Source organism: Oryctolagus cuniculus, chromosome 1 (genome assembly GCF_964237555.1).
Source record: "Oryctolagus cuniculus chromosome 1, mOryCun1.1, whole genome shotgun sequence".
NCBI classification, from domain to species: domain Eukaryota; kingdom Metazoa; phylum Chordata; class Mammalia; order Lagomorpha; family Leporidae; genus Oryctolagus; species Oryctolagus cuniculus.
In genome coordinates, this window is record NC_091432.1 from 61,507,310 (window position 1) to 61,509,945 (window position 2,636).

General features: G+C 40.7%; 1 protein-coding gene across 1 annotated transcript; it reads right to left on the minus strand.

Annotated features, from left to right (window-relative positions):
* Positions 1-587: 587 nt before the first annotated feature.
* On the minus strand, positions 588-1,541 carry OLR136 (olfactory receptor Olr136). The gene is given in 1 exon segment (NM_001171457.1): positions 588-1,541. A coding segment is annotated over 1 exon segment (954 nt).
* Positions 1,542-2,636: the final 1,095 nt, after the last annotated feature.

Consider the following 2,636-nt stretch of genomic DNA (forward strand, 5'->3'; position numbering starts at 1 on the left):
TTTTCATTTTTTCAACTATTACTTTTGAATAAATAAATTCATTAAAAAAGAAAAATGGTAACATCAGGCTTACTTCTTTAGGAATCCTTTATTTTGGAGTCCTGGTCTTCATATCTTCATTGCCTTGGATGCTCTTTGAAGTCTTTTAAAAGTATTTCTCTATTAGTTTTTTGGCAGGGTAATGGTTTGAAACAAATCTATATTCCACTGAATAATGGTTGAATGTCTGAAGTATTTCACGCATCATAGATTTCTCAAGTTATCTTCCAACTCAGTTGCTTTTCTCTTTTGCGGAATGTTGTGTTTTCATAAATAATTTTTTCCCTGAATTCTTGCTTCTTGTGTGAAAGGTATTGAACCCATGCCACATAGCATGGTTTAATATAACATAAATCCTACATACAGTTCTGGAGTACATAATTCCTATTTGTCAAAACACTCCAATTCACTGCTTACAAAGGACCTCCTGTTAGACACCATGTTCTAATGTAGCATCAATCACAAAACTTGCAAACTAAGACCAGCTGTGATTATAGGAAATCAACCAATAAACCAACCAAAGTCTCTTTTCCTAATTTGGCCATTGCTTAAACTCTGAATCTCTTCTCTGACAGCATTCGGACAATGCCACGACGGATCTCCTTGGTCTTAATGCTATAGACAATGGGGTTGACAACAGGTGGAAAGAAGAGGTAAGCATTGGCCATCATGATTTGCAGCAGAGGAGACACATCATGTCCAAAGCGATGCACCATAGACAGGCCAATCATTGGCACATAGTAAGCAAGCACAGCACAGACATGTGAACCACATGTGTTGAGTGCCTTCTTCCTCCCTTCTCCAGTGGCGATACCCAGTACAGTATGGAGGATGAATCCATAGGAGACAACAATAAGCAGTGAATCCAGCCCAAATGTGGAGGTAACAATGAAAAGTCCATAGATATTGTTGATAGAAATGTCCCCACAAGGTAAATGAATGAGGTTGGGGTGGAGGCAATAGGAGTGCGAGAGGACATTATGACCACAGAAGGGCAACTGTTGTAAGAGAATGGGCAATGGGGCCATGAGTATAATGCTTTTCAGCCCAATGACTGCCCCTGTGCTAAAAATGCGGGGCAATGTCAGGATTTTTGTGTAGTGCAGTGGGCTGTAGATGGCCACAAAACGGTCCACAGACATGGCGAGCAGCACAGCTGATTCCATAATTGAGAAAGAGTGGATGGAGAACATCTGGAAAAGGCATGCTTCAAAACTAATCTCTGTGGTACCAAAAAGGAATATACCTAGCACTGTAGGCAAGGTGGATGCAGAGACACCAACTTCAGCCAATGCCAACATGGCAAGAAAGAGATACATGGGCTGATGCAGGGCAGTGTCTGTTCTGATGACGTGCAGAATGGTGCCATTGCCAAGGAAGATGATGATGTACATCAGGCAGAAGGGGATGGATATACAGAAGTGTTCTGCCTCCATCCCTGGGATGCCAGCCAAAATAAATGTTGTAGGTAAGGACTCCAGAGTGCTATTAGAATGCTTCATGTTGAAATCTCATCCCATGGTACCGATACCACCTTGAAAATCAGGAGAAAATAAGAACAGTGCTATAATACTATTATGGAGAAAGGTCACTGAGTAATAAGAAAAAGGAAAAAGAAAACACAGTCACCAGTTCAGGTAGCCAAAGGCCTCATTTCTGAAAACGGAAAGAACATCCAGAAGTTTCCAGAATGAGGGAGGTTCTAGTCTCCATCCTAGGAAAGGTTTAGGCTGATGGACAATCATGCCCATAAATTACAGCGCATCTTGTATAACTTTAGGGAGAAATGACTGCCTTGTATTGGTGAGGAGAAGCCTGACTCCAGAAAGTTATTAGAGAAAAAACATGTGTAGCTAATTTCAGAATAAGGTTTGGATAATCTTGGAAACAAGTGAATAGATTCTATTAGAGAATTATATGTATGCATGGCTCAGAACACATGGTACATAAAAAACAGCTAGAAAAAATACATGGTGAATGAGGAGAGGTATGTGAATAATAGGTCCAAAGCAAGATTGAAATGGTGGCAGTGGCCAGGGTGTGAGTCTGGTGGAAGGAGAGATAGACTAGAAAAGCATGGAGCATCCTGGGTATTCTGAGAATCTCAAGGACTAGAAAACAACTAGAAAGATTATCTGCAAAGGACTGGATGATTCAGGAGGAGGCAGGAACCTGGAATAGTGATTTGCATGCAGACAAAGGATCATGAAAATATTCTGTTGTGATGATATCTGCAATCTCTCAACACAGTTCTCAAAAGAACTTACCTTATCCACTGGGATTTGCTTCTGATTCGGACATACTGCTGCAACAACATAGCAAAGTGAATAGATTTTCAAGGAATGTTCTCCTGGGCAAGAGAGAGAAGTTGCAGAGGGGAGGAGAAAACCACCTGCTTAGATTGAATGTGTTTTGAGCCGCAGCATTGTTCAGGCCAGCATGGTTACAGGAATGGTAACATCAAGTTGAGTGAGGTGACCCAGACAAAGAAAGACAAATATCACATGTCCAGCCTTACATGTGGAAGCTAAATGTTTTTAAAAAATCAAAAAAAGAAGGAAATTCCTGTGTGTATCAGATTTATGGCAAATGATCAG